The sequence below is a fragment of the Mycetomoellerius zeteki genome, unplaced genomic scaffold (assembly GCF_001594055.1).
Source record: "Mycetomoellerius zeteki isolate Tzet28-1 unplaced genomic scaffold, Tzet1.0 scaffold149, whole genome shotgun sequence".
Classification (NCBI taxonomy): Eukaryota; Metazoa; Arthropoda; class Insecta; order Hymenoptera; family Formicidae; genus Mycetomoellerius; species Mycetomoellerius zeteki.
Genome location: NW_017256436.1, coordinates 1,975,684 through 1,993,150, shown reverse-complemented (window position 1 = coordinate 1,993,150; position 17,467 = coordinate 1,975,684). Strand labels below are relative to the sequence as shown.

General features: G+C 44.8%; 1 protein-coding gene across 4 annotated transcripts in view; it reads right to left on the bottom strand.

Moving 5' to 3' along the window:
* The window catches only part of dac (dachshund family transcription factor), a 197,775-nt gene that overhangs the window by 88,283 nt on the left and 92,025 nt on the right, over positions 1 to 17,467 (bottom strand). For 3 of the 4 annotated variants that reach the window (XM_018444330.1, XM_018444331.1, XM_018444328.1), the window contains exons 3-4: positions 16,607 to 16,835; positions 13,893 to 13,955 (exon numbers count right to left, since the gene is read on the bottom strand). In XM_018444330.1, the coding sequence (XP_018299832.1) occupies positions 13,893 to 13,955; positions 16,607 to 16,835 (292 nt within the window). The remainder of the gene's footprint in view (positions 1 to 13,892; positions 13,956 to 16,606; positions 16,836 to 17,467) is intronic. The other variant, XM_018444329.1, reaches the window with a different exon arrangement.

Sequence of the window (17,467 nt, the reverse complement as noted above, 5' to 3'; positions counted from 1 at the left end):
GACGCTGCTTACAGAACGGCTCTGGCCTCCTCGGGAACCGTTCATGTGCGTGGTTTAATTAAGCCAACCGTCTACGTATCGTAAAACGCGGTATACAAAGTTTCGATCGTCGTCTGTGTACACCGTCGATGCGTATGTATGCAAGCGCGTTCGACCGTAAATAATCTTTAACGCGAGCGCACGCGATTGTCCGATATAATTTAAAGAGGCAGATAATTATAGTAGCGAGAAAAACTCAAGAGACGGCACATACAAGCCGACACATACAATATACGTGTATTATATACAGGCGTAGATGCAGATACGTACGTGTATATATTTAAAAAATATTTCCTGAATATCGCTGCAATTTTAAATAAACATACTCAGGCTGCTTTTCAATTGTAACATCCCTAGACACTTTTCTGCATTCAAGCGTTCCAATTGCTGTAATCGTGGAGCACTAATGACATGTACTCAATTCGAGAACTATATGCTTAGTATCTTCCATTTGATGTCGTCACAAGTCAACAATACAAGTCAACAACAACAAGTGTTGTTCTATCCTTATTTTTTGACTCTCTAAAGGCAGAATGATGTCTGTGTCGACTTGTGTCACTAAATGGAAAGCACCCATACTAATTGATTGTGTAATCTTGTATTTTTAGTGACAATTAAATATTTACTAATCGTAGCTATAAATAAAAGAAAAAAACGTGAAAAAGATGGAAAATTTCCATCATCATCACGGATTAAAAAATACTAAGACATAATGGTATTAAAAAATAAACCTAACTCTATCCGAAATCATGCAACGTTATACACATTAGTACATACTTTGTTGCAATTGATTCGTGCATAATGTTACACTTTGTGCGTTCCTGTGTACCCACATTCGTGTCAAGATGTGTTAAGCAATTGGAAAGCACTGTCAAGCAACCGAACGGAGATGAGTGCTCGACTTTCACAAGATTCTCGCTTGTGCTTTTTACGACGCTCACATCGTCATGTCGCGTGCATTATCGCATTAAGTCGACTCGCGCGAGCTTCATTCAAATTCTTATTCCGCGAAGGGTAACGAGAATCGCGCGCTCCCTTCGCGAGGGATGCGGGGGAGACGAGTCTTCATAAAATTAAGGGAGTTCGTAACACACGAAATCGTTGTAGCACAGTGTCTTCCGCAAGGGATGAAGGAGTAACGGAGGGAGAGGGAGACGGCAAACGCGTCCGCAGCTGCGACATCGCGAAATTACGAGGTGGGACTCGCCGTGTCGCTCCTTAGAGGAAGCGTTGACAAATGACGGAGGCAACTTTTATTATTTTAGATGTCGGCCCATCAGACGTAGGCGGTTACGGCCTCACGAGCCGCGACGTCGACTGGATGTGTTTTACATACATTTTGTAGCGGAGCGGCCCCCGGGGCGCTACGCACCCCCGTTGACAAATGGCTGTGGGGTTTTATTAGACGAACTTTTTAAGGTACTCCCCCGAGCGCGGACGTGTGGTTATACTAAATAAAGATAAGCCCCGCGCTCGCACCGAACGCGTTTTTCTTCGCCCTTCATATTTTCCGCGATTTCATTTTGTCTTCTCATTGTTACTGAAACCGGCGTGTATTTTGTAAGCACCCAAACGGATCGATTCGTCCTCGTGCTCTATCGTTATAATCAATAGTTTTAATGTACGATAAAAAATTTTTATTCGTTTGTCCTGAAAGATTTCATAAAACAATATTACACTTTTTTTTTCTTAACTTTACGATCTTGTAAAATCACATTTCGCCGCCGCGTCAAACCATCAGATTATTCTGATTATTCCTTCGATTTCTCGCGAGAGGAGGCAAGTCGAATGCACGTTTCGCTCGAGAGCATATTTACGCTGGCGATGACAAATGGTTTTTAGCGCTTGCAATGGGTGGATATGAGTGAACGCTCCGAGACATCGACGGATGAGAGAGAGAGAGAGAGAGAGAGAGAGAGAGAGAGGGGGGGAGAGAGAGAGAGGAACGGATAGAGACAGGGAGAGGGACAGAGGAGCAGAGGGCAGAAGAGAGAACTAGAGTGCTTCGCAGATGCGTCGTGACTGATGATCCCTACTTCCAGATGTACTGTATATCCCCGGTACTTTTATCGGCGCTTGTTTGTTCAGCGAGCTCCGAAATACCAGTGGCAACGGCGTGCCGTCGCAGTGGATCACGCGTGGTGTTGTGCGCCGCGTGAAAAAAAAAAGAACGAAGAGGAAGAAGAAGAGGATGAGGAGGAGGAGGAGGAGGAGATAGCGGTGGAAGAGGGAAGCGAAAACGAAGCGACCGACCGCGATTACTGGCGACGAGAGAAGAAAAAATGATAGTTGCATCAACACAACGTGCTCAGGCGTATATATATTTATGTGTCGTCTCGCGATGTTGAGCTTTCGTCGTACTCGATGATGGACGTCTATCACGTGAGACAACGTCCGAGGCATTTGCTTCATCATCTCCTCTTTCTATCTTCTTTTTCTTTTTCAGCGCTCCCGTTCTCCTTTTCTCTTTCTCGTTGTTGGGCTCCGTCCGCTAGTCGAAAATAATTTTTCTAGAGAGAATTTTTCCCTTCTCGGCAGACCTGAATTTCCGACAAAAAGATCGCCTGAATCTCGCGATGAAAGAAAGTAGGTGCATATCTGTGCAGAGTTCTGAGCGATTAAGTAGTTTTCTTTCGTGCAATATAATCGGCACGTACACGAAAATGATCGGAAATCGTTAGAACGCGGATCCGCGTTCGGATTCTATGTAATAGGGAGCCTCAAGAAACACGAGAGAAAGTCGATCTTTTCGACCGCGTGCGCGAATAGTAACGCTCAACGATTCTCGGTAGCCACGATTCGACACTGTTTGCTTTAGTCGGTCAGTGCTCGCGCAATTTTCTAGCCCGGGGGAGGCGGGTATCTCGTGAGAGGGAGAGTACAGTGCGCGGAATTATCAATTAGCGCGACGAGCGGCAGCCACTCTGCGTACGCGGAGCGCAGCTATGTAAATTGAAGAGGTTACACGGTTTTACATATTTCAACAGATTCATGGTGTGCGGGAGGAGAAGCGCAGATGAGAAGGGAAGGGAGAAAGAGGAAGGGAGGAGGAGGAGGAAGAGGAGGACAAGGAGAACGGCGGGAGGAAGAGAGATGGCGATGGAGGGCTCGGTGGCCACTCGAAAAGTGCGGGCGAAGCGTTTTGTCGAGTGTTTTATGGAAAGCTTTAGAATTGTAGATTTTCTCTCTCCCGTAGCGCCCGACTGGATTTATGACGGCCGACGTACGCGCAAACGTACGAGCGCGATATCCTCGCTACTTGTGCAGCCCGCGCGCGCGACAGAAAATATAAAAGGATATTATTTAAATTCTCGAAAAGTCCGCTTTTTGCGCCGACGAGGCGGTAGCCCGAGTGCTTCTCCCCGAGAGCGGTCGCGATCCTCCATCGTCGTCTCGTGGCGAAGGCAGACGGCGGTGAAAGTATTCCCGTGCCGGTACTCTTCCGCATAATCGATGTCAAAAACATTTTAGAAGCGTTGATCAATGTGGGACGCGAGGACATAAGAGAGGGACGGCAGCGCCGCAGCAGTCACACGCCAAGTTGCTATTGGATTTCAATTGGAAAACGATTATTCTTGTCAAGTGACCGTGGCTGCCACTTCGGCTCGTTTGTCACCGAGACGGAGAACTTCGTTTCTCTTTTCCTCGCGCTGTCACGCGCAGGAAATATCATCGCGCGAGAGGGAGATTTACACTTCTCGTTCTTCTCCTCTTCCTCCTCCTCCTCCTCCTCTTGTTCTTTTCCATCTTCTTGATTTTAACTTTCGACTACGGCAATGGATCATTTAAAGCCGAAGCGAAAATTTTAGGTGATTAACGATCTCTCCTATACAATATTATCTATACAATTTGTACGATTACTATGAAGTCTTAAATTATCTTAAAAAATTTTGAATCTTCCTCTATCAAACGCCATGAAGTTTATTTGCATTCTGTATTTCAAATAAGATACTATCAAACTTAGATGTAATTTTCGTAGCTATACCTACTTGAGGTAACTAACAATAAGATCTTTTTGCAAACGTAAAATTTGCCATTTACTTATTTTTTATTATTCTGGACTTAACAAAGAATTTTCACCACCGTAGAAATCGGATTGTATTTTTTACTTATTTTTTTTACAAATATATTTATCTGTAAAAAATATAAATTTATATATATATATATCTATCAAAATTCGTAATCAAATATCAATGGTGCCCTTAAAGATTCCAATTGTCGGCAGAAGATTAAAATTTGTCAATAAAAACTTATTATTTCGAATATTAACCGCACTTAAATTTCATAAATTTTTCATAGAGAGGAATTACGCACGGGATTATTAAGAATTATTAGGCGCAAGCCTGAAAATCTCAAAAGAACGCGACGCATCGCGCATTTCGCGCATACAATACAAAACGTCGCAGTGATCAAAGCACGCGGGGTCGCCCCGAAGGAAGGGAGAATGTGGACGACGAAGGCAGAAGAATCTGATTTCGGGGGCGCAATCGTCGGGAATGCAAAGCACACACAGAGCTATTTGATCTGTATGCATATCATAACAGCTCTCGCTCTCGCGCTCTCGGGCCAGAGCGCATGCATCGGCGACGACGTACATGCATGTGCACCGCCGTTTGCGAGAGAGATGAGGGAGAGGGGAGGGGAGGGGTATGGGAGAGCGAGGGGAGGGTGGTGTGGGTCCGACCCCGCGGGGCCAAGCGCGTATTTACGGAAGGGTCGCTGATAACACGCCGACGATTGTGTCCACACACCTCCACCTCCGTCGTGTCCGGTGCCCGTACGAACGCACACACATATACACGCATGCACGCACGTAAGGGACGCGTACACGCGCGAGCGGAAACGCACGCCCGCGCGGGACGGACACTGCAAATATTAGTTCATTACCAAAAGTGCCAGTGAAACCGAGGCTGCGAATGGGTAGCACCGCGGAACCGCAAGAACGTTCGTCCGCGGTTTATTTAACGACGCCCTTCCGGCCGCTTTTCAATTAACCGCCTGCCGCTCCCGCTCGCCCGTCGACCCCGTTGACCGCTCCTCCGGATCGCCACCTCCACGCTTGAACGGAGGTTTCCTTAATTTCTTATCTGTTACACATTAGACTTCGACGAGATTTGTTCCAAGTATCGATTGTTGCCCCATTATACCAAAGTCTCCGTAAAACTAGTAGATTACACGAGGGCTGAATCGATAACGGTGAGATGAGAGTGTAAAGGTATACGCGTTCGCCGGAAGTGCAGCGAGGAATCGCATGTCGCGGGAGTATAAATAAGAGTACATCAGCGAGCGTGTAACCCCTCACTCGGCCGTGTTCAGAGCTCCGCACTACGTAATATACTGACATGTGCGGCGCCGAAGGGGAACCATTTAATAACAATATATCTTGGCCGGCCGCGCGATACTGCGTGAAAAATACGCGTTTGATGAAGTAGCGGAAGGTGATGAAAAGACGGATATTTCAGCGTCAAATCGTAATTCCTAAACGATCTAAACTAATCGTTTAGTTTCTAATTAAGATACATAATAGTTACGGATAACTATAGATGAATGGCTTTACAGGAAAATCACTACAATGACGCTGAAACGGTGTTATATTTTGAAGTAATTAAGTAGTACAACGGAAAAAAAAACGAATTATAATAAATATCTTGCATCTGTTAGATATCAAAAGAGCAATGGTAATCCAATCCTTTAAGGATGTATCTGAGCTATCCCAAAAATAGTACCAAATTGATGAAACTTCGGGGAACTCTTCCTTTGTTATTTGTAATATACTAAAAAAAATTTCAAGTAGATTCACTAAACCGTTAGAGAGTAATTATTATTTTAGTTATGATGATTATAAAAATTTAATACTAGTACTGGCCAATTAATAACTTATTTTAAGTATTAAAAATATTATTAACAGTATTTTTAATACTGTGAAAATAAGTGATTAATTGATCAGTATTAGTATTAAAGTTCTAAAATGCTGAAGTGTAATAAATTCTAATTCTATTAAATGTAATAAATTCTCTATTCTTTCTATTCTAGTATTAAAGTTCTATAAGAGACGTTTTCTTACGGGAAATACAACTTTGTCGAATGTAATTAGTAATAAAAGTATTGAAGAAATAATACCAAAAATTTAATTTTTTTTATACGTATATAGATCTTAAATTACTAGAACTTTTTGCAAAATTAGATATTATATTATATTAATTTTCACAACACGGTTTCAGAAAAATTATTATTCATAACAATTTTGCGGTATGTATATATGGCTCAATATGGCATATTCTGCCATATTCTGCTATAACAATATATTTATATTGTTTAAATAATGCATATTTATCTTTTTTAACCATATTCCAATTACTTTTTCCGTTTTGCACTCGTAAATAACGTTTTGTTATAGAAAGTTGAAAAATGACAAATAAAGTTAATAAAATATTGAAAAAATGAAAAATAACTTTTTAAAAATAAATATATTGTATTATTTACCATTTATATAAATTATCACTAGATATACTACACGTTTGGCGCAGTTATGCAAATATTTCGAATTTGGGGGACTTTTGTCAACGATTGTACTCAGATATATCCTTAAATTAAAAATAACACTTTGTGTGTTATTTTTAACTTTCATGTGTCTCAAAACGTAAATCAATTCATTTGTGTGATTAATTTCTAAACAATATCCATATTAATAATGGAATTAGTAAATAACAATTGAGTTAAATTTAATATATTTTCTCGAGTTAAATTCTTTAATTAAATTGACAACATATTGAATATAAGCAGTGGCGATTTATAGAAATAATTTAAAAAACTCAAATTGTGTGGATATAATTTGACATTAATAAATTTAACAATGTACTCAAGGAAAAGCTATATTTTAAAAATAAGCCACTGTCCTCTAGATTAATTAAATTGCAACTAAGAAGACGAGTTCAAATAAAAATCATACAAAGGCAATAAAGAATGTGTTTGATACAGTATAAATTAAATATATTTCTGATAAAACAAATATATTTGTTACTAAAATAGATGCGTAATCAAACAAATAAAAAATAAAGAATATGTTTCCTAACGTATTTCCTAATTTTCGCGGTAACAGGCTAGACCGCAATCATCGCCGGTGGTCCCATCTAGGCGGCGCGTCCAATGGCAAATAAAAAAAAACGATGTCACACCGATCGCAAGCTCGTTAGTCAACGCTACTGATGCCGCGACACGAATAGCCCGCATCTTGTTGAGAAAATATCCGACGAAAAACGGCGGCTTAACGAGACAAGAGCGAGGAGTGGGGAAAAAATACTAAGGAGAACTAAAGAGGATGACAATTTCACGGTACATTAGTGTCCGGTAGGAGTATCCGGCGGACATGTTTGCGGACGGCGTAACTATAATTATGTTTTTAATTAATCATCATTTTGTCGGTGTCCCGACGAGGCCGACAACGACGACGTGGACGCGTTAAAGTCGCCAACGTCGCTCGCATCCCAAAGTTTGCTCGGTTTGGCTCGTTACCGGCCGATGACGTACGTTCTAATAATGCACGTTGGCACAACATGACACCTCCCCTTCTCTTTCTCTCTACCGGATGATTCCCTTCGACCCCGTAATACCCGTCGCGTCAGTTCCTCCATCCCTTGTGCAACGCACTGTTATGCTTGCACCAAAGCCGCGAGTAGGTATTCTCGTCGCTTATATATCTTCAACGTAAATGACCTCAAAAAACGATCGCTTTCCAAGAAAGATTGTATCGTAATATTATTCCGCGAAAAATAATCTGCCTCTATTATTTATTGCATCCATCAAAATTCCTTTACTTGCTAGCAAAATGCCGCATAATATTAGCAAAGTATTTGCATACAAAAGTGACTCGTTGTCGTCGGCGTTCCCCGAGCGTTGAGGGATTAATTATCATTTCGGACAAACGATGTCACGGCACTTTCTGCAACGTCCGGTCGATAAATAATTTAGTCAAGTTAATAAAATAAATGTCGCTCAGCCTCTCCCAGACACTTCCTTTCCGCGCTCTCCCCTCTCGGGAGCAGCCTGTCGTCTTTTCAGGAGGCGCGACGACCTCGACTTCTACTCGCTCGGCCGAGAAGTTTACGAGTTGGAAGATTTACCGTTGATGTAACAAGCGGGTTAGCCGGTGTACCTCTTCTTTCCAACTCGCGTTGTCTTACTTCTCTCCTTTGTCGTGCTCAGGAGCTACCGAAACTCGCTTTTATATCACTTTTCATTACTCGCGTATCCATTAATCTGTCCTATGCTGCTTTATTCTCTCGCCCAGCGCTCTCGATGTCGACGCGTGACTTTTACGATTCCTTTCGTGCCGCATCGCGATCAATCAGGATGTGCACGCGGTATCGTGGAAGGATGACGGATCTATTATCATCGCTCGGAGGACATGAAGGACCTACCTCACGACCGTCCGATCACGACAAGATCGTGACGTAACCCGATCGCCCCTGTGTCGTCCTTAGAACATCCCCTCATCGATGAGCGGCCGATAATCGGTTCGGAGAAGGACCCCCCGATCGATCAAGTTATACCTAAAGCCGAACGCAAACTAACCAGGCTGCTGTCGCGAATCGATTGTTTTTCGACTGACCGTACCGTCGATTTCCATGTGGGATCTTCCTTCGAATCACGCAAGCAAACGACGACGCTACGCCGAGGGAAGACGCATCGCGCAAAAAATCGCCGGGCTAATTGTCGTCTGTTGGGATTAGATCACGGGACCGTCAGGCGTAATCGATCGACGGAGAACGATCGAAGGTGATCAGGCGAGGAATATATAAGCGACCGACGATGGATTTTATACCTGCTTCGCGCGAGCGAGGTCCGCTCTCGTAAAATTAAGGCAACCCTAAAGCCCAATCGAGCATCCGCTCCCTTTTTCCATCTCTATCTCTCTCTTTCTCTTGAATGCAGATCGCATTTCTTTAAATATCTGAGTAATTGCCCAGTCAATCGCGCCCGCACACCGGCAATTACATACGAAAATTATGTTGGAAAATTACTGGGTGGGCAAATGGAAGAATCGAAGAACGATACAACGAAACAACGCGCCGGAGAAAAAGATAAAAGAACGAGAGTGATAGCGTGACTAATGCGCGCTTTGTCAGCGCTGCGCGCTGGGATAATCGCATAGCGATTCTCGCGCATAATTCACTTTGACGCAATTTACCATTTTGCGATCTTGGATAAAGCCCTCCACCTATGCGTGAGTATTGAGACGCGAGAACACCACCGTCGACGAACGGCATTCTGACAGCGCACGCGCTTGAGGATTATTCATAAAAGGGAAATAACTAGCGAAGAAATCATCACGCCAATGGAACATGATAATATATCGTAATAATTAATCGCGACAATCAATCGCAGCAATAAGAGAATAAATTAGAAGTAATATAAGTTGGAACTAAAATAAAAGGAGAAATTTCTAGGGCGAATTATCTATATCAAACATGAAAGAAAGTTCATATAAACATATACAAAGTTGTCATAAATTCCTTATCCTAAAATTCCGTAACTATTCTCTGATTTTCAGACAAAATTTCATGATTTTTTCCTAATACTTTTAATATTTTTTGTATTTTCATCTTGATTTGGAAATCTTCACATATTTTATTGCGAGAGCAGTTTAATATATCAATATAAATTAATGTTATTAACAGTGCTTCTATTTAATGAAGTATTCTAAAACTGGGTAGGTGTAATGTACGCATATTATACGAATATAACCTGAATTTATAAAGTTAGCACGATTCTAATACCTAGTAATATAAAAAAAATAATGACCAAAAGTTCCAATAGCACTTTATATAGTTCTACAGTTTCTTATAATAATAATAAAAGTTGCATACTTTTTATACCAAAAACCAAAATTAACATGCCAATTGCATGTTTAATTTTGGTTTATTGGTATACAAATTGTGGAATTTTTTTGTATTTTTATAAAGAACTATAGAACAATAAAAAATACTACTGAAACTGTCATTATTTTTTTTACATTACTAGAATATCGTGCTAACTTTATAGATCCGAGTTAACATACATACATTACATCGAGTTTACGGATATACATATGTATGCTTATATGAACTTTTTTTCGGTATAGAGGGCTCGGTCTCCAAATTTGTTCCTTTATTTTACACCTTGTATACAATTGTTACAATTGACGGAAAAAGAACAATCGGAGATGACCTTTGATAGTTCGAATTCATGTCGATATACGCGCGATTAAGCGGACAAGGCGGAAATCGTCGCGTCGCGGCACATCACGTAATTATGGGGATTCTCGTGACGTTATGCTGACAGCTCGAAGCCCGGACTGGTTGCCGTGTAAACGGTATTAATCACAATACGCGTATTTGCGCGCACGTCGCATTGCTGCCGTACGTGTGCCGTTCATGTAACTATAGTTACCTCTGTAGGTGTTTGCGCCGTGTGCCTGTCCACGCGCTGACAGTTCGTTTGAACGCAATTAGCGTGCCGCTCGCGATGGTAAGAGAACGAGAACGGCTCTCGGCTATCGTCCGCGCGATCGCCGAGTCGAATTAATCGTTTCGCCGCACTCGTATCGCCGCAATAGACGAGAGAGGCCAATCGTTTGACAGCCGAGACCGATCTTGCATCTAGATACTATTTTTGCAACCTACATTTATCCGCAGTTACGTGATAACCTATTCCCACGTAATTCGCACGAAATGGCGAATATATTTTATTATCAAGTTTCTTGTACTTAAAAGTTAGTTTGTTGTATTATAATACACAATGGCCGGACGTGACAAATCAAAATGTTAAAATGTAATATATTAATGCACGATGGTGCATGAATCTGCACCGCGCTCACACATGTACAGTTTAATTTAAAAAAAAAATGAAATTTTAAATTATTTAGACATTCATAAGAAATACTTGTTATATCAAATTATGTTTCATATTCTATTCTGAAAATTAAAGCATTTTATCCTTAGTCTTTTCATTAATCGGATAAAATGTTAATGTGCTCATCGAATTGAAACGAATCGTTCATATTAAACTAAGTGTTATACTAAATGAGTATAGGATAATCTCAATCATGCCATTCTCGAGATACGACTCGACGTCAACGTCGGCGGTAATCGCGCGCGGTTATCAAAGCGGCAAGAAGTAAAATATCTCATGACGCGTTTCGACGTGTCCATCGTTTTGCATCCGTCGGTATACTTTTTTGTGGACACGGCAGCCACGAAACCATGACCGTAAATGTAAATGGGCGACGTCATCTCGCTGGTACGGCGCAGGAGGGATAAGACGTAAAAAGCAGAGGAAGCAAGAAGCGAACCCTAAGCATGATGAAAAGAGAGGGAGTGAGAAAGGAAGCAGAAAGACTCGATCGTAACGACGAGGCTCAACTTTATGAATATTATTTTCCAGCAGATGTCCTGGACGATAGGACGTCGTCGCCGTCGTAATTAATGACGTCGTGGGTGCGACGGGGAGGGTGGCTCCAAGTTCGGAATAGGTTGAAAAGAGACAGAAGACAAGGTACGGATCGGGAGTGGCGAGAGGGGACGAGTACGGAGACGCGGAGGCAGGCAACGCGTAAGGGGATGCCTGACGATAAGGAACCCGTAGCAAGGCAGCGAGAAACTGATGGCGGATGGTAGTTGGACGACGACAGACAATGCGCCTGAATTATGCCGGAATGACTGGGTAGTTTTAAAGCCAGGAAGCCGACATTAGCGCATTGATACCGAACATTCTAACTGCGGGGAACCATTAATATTACTTCATAACGCGCGAGCCGTTGCCGCAACGTGCCGAGGGTCGACGGGAGCGCGATGGAAGCCGCGTGTCTCTCGCAACTCCGCCTTCATCCGCTTGTAACAACTGCTTATCCGCCAGTCATATATTTCCAAAATTTGATTTTATAAATATTATCCATGATAAAAAGGAAAACAATCGATAGATGCAATTATAATAATGTCGATAAAATTTACGATTAGGTATGCAACTATAAACGCTATGGCATAAAAAAAACTTAAGCAGTAAAACGTACCGTGATACCAGGTTAATAAGATTTAATTGACCAAGCTGGCGGATAGACTTGAGGGGAAATCAGTTTTCCTCCAAGCGAGTAGATCAAATGGATTAGCGAGAACAAATCATCGGGATTAAAACGCGGCAGTGAAGGGGGTGAGAGAGGGCGAAACAAACGGCAGAAGGAGCAACGCAGTCTTCGTTCGCAGGCTGAACGTTGTAAAATCAAAAGGACAAACAATTAATAAAGTCGGCGCCGTCGATTAATCAGAATTTAACTCGCAGTTAAATACTCGAGGATCGCCCTCGGCTGCGCGGCTGCTGGCGCGTATCTCGAGGGAACGAACGAACGCGCGGGCCACGCAGGATAAACAAAGGTTTACATCAGTGTCAGTCGCAACAAGTCCGAATTCGTCTAGGGTTCTCGCCATGAATATTCACGGTGCGCTCGCTGGTCCGCCGCCCTTCCACAGCAAACCACCCCCGTCGCTCTCGCTACTCCGGTCCGTTTCCCGGCCCCTCATGTCCCCCCTTCCCCCCAGCCCACTCCCCGCATCCACATCCGCTCCCCGTGGCCTCGTGCCCATTTACCACCCCCTGCGATATCCATCGAACGGCCACCAGTCAAAGGCTGAAATCACAATACGCGTTTGTCCGGTTGACGAAGTCGACGGTGGGGTCGACGGTAAAGCAAATAGAACGAGAGAGAGAAAGAGAAAGGGCGGCGCACAGGCGGCGGGTAAGCGCGTGCGGGGGCCGAGTGAGTGGTCGGCGGCGGCGGCTCGACCAGTGGTCATTGCCTTTGAATTGGAAATTACGTTTCGGACGGCCAAGTGTCGATTTTCACCCCCCGTATTAACGGCTCTCCGCCAGATTCGCCGTGGAGGCGCGAGGCTTCGTTTCATCCTCTCGCACCTATTACCTCCTCGGCGAGGGTGAAATTCAAGATTTTCGGAATGCCGTTTGGCGTACGTAGCGCCTCTTCCCTCGTCTTCTTTGTGTCTCACAAGCTTTTGTTTTTACGGAGTTACAAGTCCAAAGGAGGAAGAGAGAGAGCCATAATGAAGTAGAGTCTGCTGCTTCGCACCCTCTCTCCGCTGAGATCGACGATGGGGTGTGGGTGCAAAGCCCCTTTCCGAAATCAACCCTTTCGAAGCAGCGTTGGCTCGTTGGTAGGCGCGAGTATTTCGCAGGCGCTCGAATGATTTAATCCCCGAATGATGGACGGGCACGTCGCGACGATGATCTGCGTGCCGTGAAGTGACAAGTGGTTAGGATCACGCGGAAACCTCGGTGGCTCGCTCTCCGGCCGCGGCGGCGGCTGTGTGTTGGTGTCAGATGAAACGGAGGCCGTCGGTCGCTCGGATGGATTTTGCGGCGGATAGGAGAGGGATAGGAGGGGTGCACGACGCGGTAGGAGAGAAGGGCTCTCGCACCATACAAATCATGTTGGCATTACTACGTCAGGCCTGGACTCAACTTGTCGCGCAACCGGAAACTCGATACCGCTTCCCCGGTAATACTGATTTATCGGAAGTGCAGCGGCGGCCTAGGCCGCGTCATCGAGCTCGATATACGCGCTGCGTTCTGTATTTTTGCTGCCGTCCGTGATGTAGCACGATTTTTCCGGCTAATCGAGAATTACGGGTTCACGGGTGAACAGCGTTGCATGAACCCCCTCGCTCGGACGCTATCATTCGTGCGCTCGAAACGCATCTAAAATTTCTGCGTGAAAACGCGATGACCGCAAGCCACGGTCCGGTACGATTTTTCCCCTCTCTCCACATCCTTTATCTTTTCTTTTTAATACGATTTTGATATCCTACCTTTCGAGATGTTTGACAATATCTTCGTAGGCAGCTCGGCAGTTTTCCCAAACCGTCCCGGACCTGTGGAGCACAAAACAAAAGGCGGTTACGACACGAACAAAATGGAAAAGAAAGCCTAAGCCTCGGATAATACGGTGACTAAATCAAAAGGGAAACGAAAGGAGAAACGCGTTGTTTCGCGATCGTAGTACTAATCGCACAATCGCGAAGCGTCCTCCTGTGAGAGGACACGACTGATTAAGAGTCCTCGTTCCGTCTCATCTCGGCTACGACACGATTCCGACCGTTGCCGTACGCACCGAGAATGAAGAGCCTTTGATGTCGTTGATTAAAAAAAAGAGATGTCAGCGCGGTAGGAGCGGAGTTAATTTGCGACCTGGGATCGCGCCGGTCGCGGGGAGGGGGGAAAAGATAGGGGGAAGAAATGGATAAGTTAATCAGGAGGGACAGGATCTTCGTTTGCGTAATATAAAAACGAAACGGAAATCGGGCATCGACGGCGCTTTGAAAATGCCCAAGTACATTATCCTGAAGAGAAGTTCCAGGACCCAATGTCAATACGCCTGACACGGTTTCCACGGACTTGCGTTGACGATTCGTTGTGTTTGCACGACGGGAAACGGATCTCGATGTCAATGGGGAAAAGCGAGAAGGAAAAGCGAGAAGTAAACGCAGAGGAAAGCCGTACGTGTCATCCGTGGAAACTGGTCGAAGAGGTCACGCAGGGTGACGAAAGGTTGGCGCGGGGAAGTTGGACGGAGGGAAGAAGGAGATACGGCGAGTTAAGGGGTGGCGACAAGGCAGGACAGGGACAGGAAGGGAAAACGGGTGGACGCGGTGACGGTGGTGGCGTCGGTGTCCCAGGATGGGGTTGCGTTGAATTAATCATATTCCGGTGTTTGTCGTGGCGCCCCCAGACGTAATCCGTCTTACCTCCCGATCTCTCTCGCTCGCTCGCTCCTCCGTCGCGATAGATTTGCATTTTAATTAAAAGCAAAGCGCTGAAATCATAATGCGAAACGTGCGGCGCCGCCTTCACCGTGTCATTATACACGCCCGCGCGTATGCGTGTACGCGCGTTGCTAGCACACACGCACACGTTCTCTCGCACGTTGCTACACTCACTCACGAACGCACATTGCGTTGTTAAGAAAGATTGAGACGCGTTAAAAATCCGGAGCGTCGGCTTTGCATTAAGAATAGTTTATATACGAAATGCGTAAACCGTATCTGTTCAACGAGAGAAAAAGTATCTTTTTAATATGTTATATATTCCCTTATTTTATTTTTTTGTCTTCAGTCATTATTTATTATCCGACGGGGTTACCAGAAATCATTCTCCGACGCAAAACCGACCGAAAGGAAGAAATGATCAAATCCCTGTGTCTGCCGCTAAGTCCCGATTTTCCGGGCGCGCGCCGCCTAAAGCGAACACTCGAGCAAAGGGGGTAACAGTTAGTAGGACGGGGCTAATTACACGGGGCGGATGTAATCGAAAATTAAGGCGAGTCTCCGTATCCTCGAAAGCTTCGGCCGGCTGCGGGAGCGTATCGTGGCGCGCGGAAAGCGGGAACGTACCGAGAGCATCTATTAGAAACGCGTTAACAAATGCCGGGATTAGCCTCGTGTCTATCCCCTCGAGTAAGGACGAGGATGTTGCTCCTTTGGTGCTCCTTTCTCTCTCTCTCTCTCTCAGTCTCTCTTTCTCTTTCTCTCGAGTCTTCGCGGCTCTCCACACACTCCACGAAGCCGAATAAGCCGCGATATTCGTCTTGGGACCGCGCGTAACGCGGCAAGGATTTACCGCCTCAAGAAGGCCTTCATGTCTTCAAAGATGGCCTAACACCACAAGAGGGATCTAAATGCTGGTAGAATCTCAAGGTCGAACCGAATCATGAATAATAACACGTCTTGAGACAACGCGAGAGATTTGCCATGTCTTAGTGTAGTATGCAAGATTAAATTATTTCTCTCTTAATTACTTTTAGAAACAAACGGTTTATTATACACAATCAAACTGCTTTACTCGGTCGGAAGTTAAAAATCAATAAATGTACAATCAATAAAAGTTGTTTAATCGTAGGTATACATCCAAGAAACAAGATTAATTATCGACGCGTTAGTGCGCGTCGCGGTGTAATCCAAACCGAGTAAACGACAAACGTCTGAGAAAGTGAAATCGAAGGAAAACGCGAAGACAAAAAAAAAGAGAAGTCGAGGGTAGCGAGGAGAAGTGCAAGAAGGAGGAAGAGATCAAACGGTGTCAAGACCCCTCGAATTTCCACGGCTTCGCTGTCTCTTCAATCCTCTTAAAGTCGTATTCTTTTGGCCTCGCTAGCCAAAGCAATCGCCGTGAGGCACTCAGAACGGATAAATCCAATTTCCGAATGAACTGTCGATTAGCGCGAAAGCAGGTGCAAAACTATAGAATCGAAAAACGAAACTCGAAGCTTTAATTTTTCTGAGAAGCACCGAACGAGAATTTCTTTTTCGCTCTCTGTCGACTTATTGTGCCTCTTCGCGCTTATTACCATCTCGTTCGATACGACTTGTCCCCGTCTCGTAAACTTTGGGGAGGAAGTTAATGAAAATGTTTCCCGCTGCGCGAGGAAGCACAGCTTCCGGAACATCGCAAGAGAACGACAATTTGCGGTTTCTCGACGCTTCTGACACGCCGAGATGAACCGAGAAAGGAAGGAGGGAAGACTCACCTCGCGAGGGCTTCCATGTTGGTCATATTCGGATTGACCTTGAGACCCTGCTCGGCCCGAGCCTGTGCTTGCGCTTGCAGGTGATGCGGTAGACTGGCCGGTGACAGGATAGCGGTATGTCCTGCACCTGGGTGCCCGCCGAGCTGCATGAACTGCATGTGGCTCAGGTGCGTGGGTGGGTGATTGTATCCATTCGCCAGAAGCGGTGACTTTTCCATCCTTGGTACGTCTGCAAGCAAAATATACATGCATTTAAGATTCCGTTATATATCATACAATTTAAACAACACACGCAACGTTGACGTATTATAACTTCCCTCCCACCTCTGCGAAGAAACTGCGTAAATTCAATTATCGATCATTCTCCGTCTTTCATGGCAACGGCAATAGCCGGGAGGAAGGCTCGTGAGATGAGAGAGAACCAAAGACTGACTGGGAAAGGAGGAGGAGAGCGGCCGTGTATCCGGATTTCACCGGAATCGGGTGAGACGTGTAGCTTCTGGCGAGCCAAGGATAAAGAGCGCTTTTGCGGACTTGATGGATCGCTGTGCCGCTTAACCAAATATCAATCACAACAGACGGCGGCGCGTAGCCTCTGCATATAATCTGCGCGTTGATTCGCGCGTCCGCCGTTAGACCCGTGTGTTTGCGCGACGCCTTAGCTAGCCACCGTGATGGATACGCTCGCGAATCCGTGGGGCCTCGGGTAAACCGCCGACCCGGGATTTCATCGCCTGACTGTACCGATGCCTCTTCCCCCCCCCCTCTCTCTCTCTCCTTTTCGTGTCGGGCTTATTTCCCATATATTCGATATCGAACGGCAGCACGCTTGTATTATTCTTCGTGGTTCGCCATCGTCTC